Below are 356 nucleotides of genomic sequence, written 5' to 3' on the forward strand. Positions count from 1 at the left end.
GATATTTGTAAATGTTATGCATCGGAGTTTGAGGTCACTAACAAGAGGCATTTACAGGCGGAACAACCCGCGCTCAGTGGGAGGACGTGACGGGCTCAACACCTCTCACTTTTGTCAACGATTGCGTCAGCTTCACCACCACTGTCTCCGCCCGCTTTTGGCTCATGGATTGTAGTAACATACCTGAGGCCACCAAAATGGCCACTGAGCTATATAGGGAGGCCATCCATGTACCATTTATGGCTAAGTTTGTAGTCTTCAGCAAGAGACATCAGCTGGAGGAGGCAAGAGTGCGGGTGTTCTGTATGACGGATGACCGAGAGGACAAGACCCTAGAGCAGCAAGAGCTCTTTGTT

At 50.0% G+C, this 356-nt stretch overlaps 1 protein-coding gene across 1 annotated transcript in view; it reads left to right on the top strand.

Annotated features, from left to right (window-relative positions):
* The window catches only part of LOC119581700 (ankyrin-2-like), a gene marked incomplete at its 5' end in the record, with an annotated part of 102,055 nt that overhangs the window by 43,092 nt on the left and 58,607 nt on the right, over positions 1-356 (top strand). Inside the window, 1 exon segment of the mRNA XM_037929821.1 lies at positions 58-355. Coding sequence (XP_037785749.1) covers positions 58-355 — 298 coding nt within the window.

This window comes from Penaeus monodon, chromosome 15, assembly GCF_015228065.2.
Source record: "Penaeus monodon isolate SGIC_2016 chromosome 15, NSTDA_Pmon_1, whole genome shotgun sequence".
NCBI lineage: Eukaryota > Metazoa > Arthropoda > Malacostraca > Decapoda > Penaeidae > Penaeus > Penaeus monodon.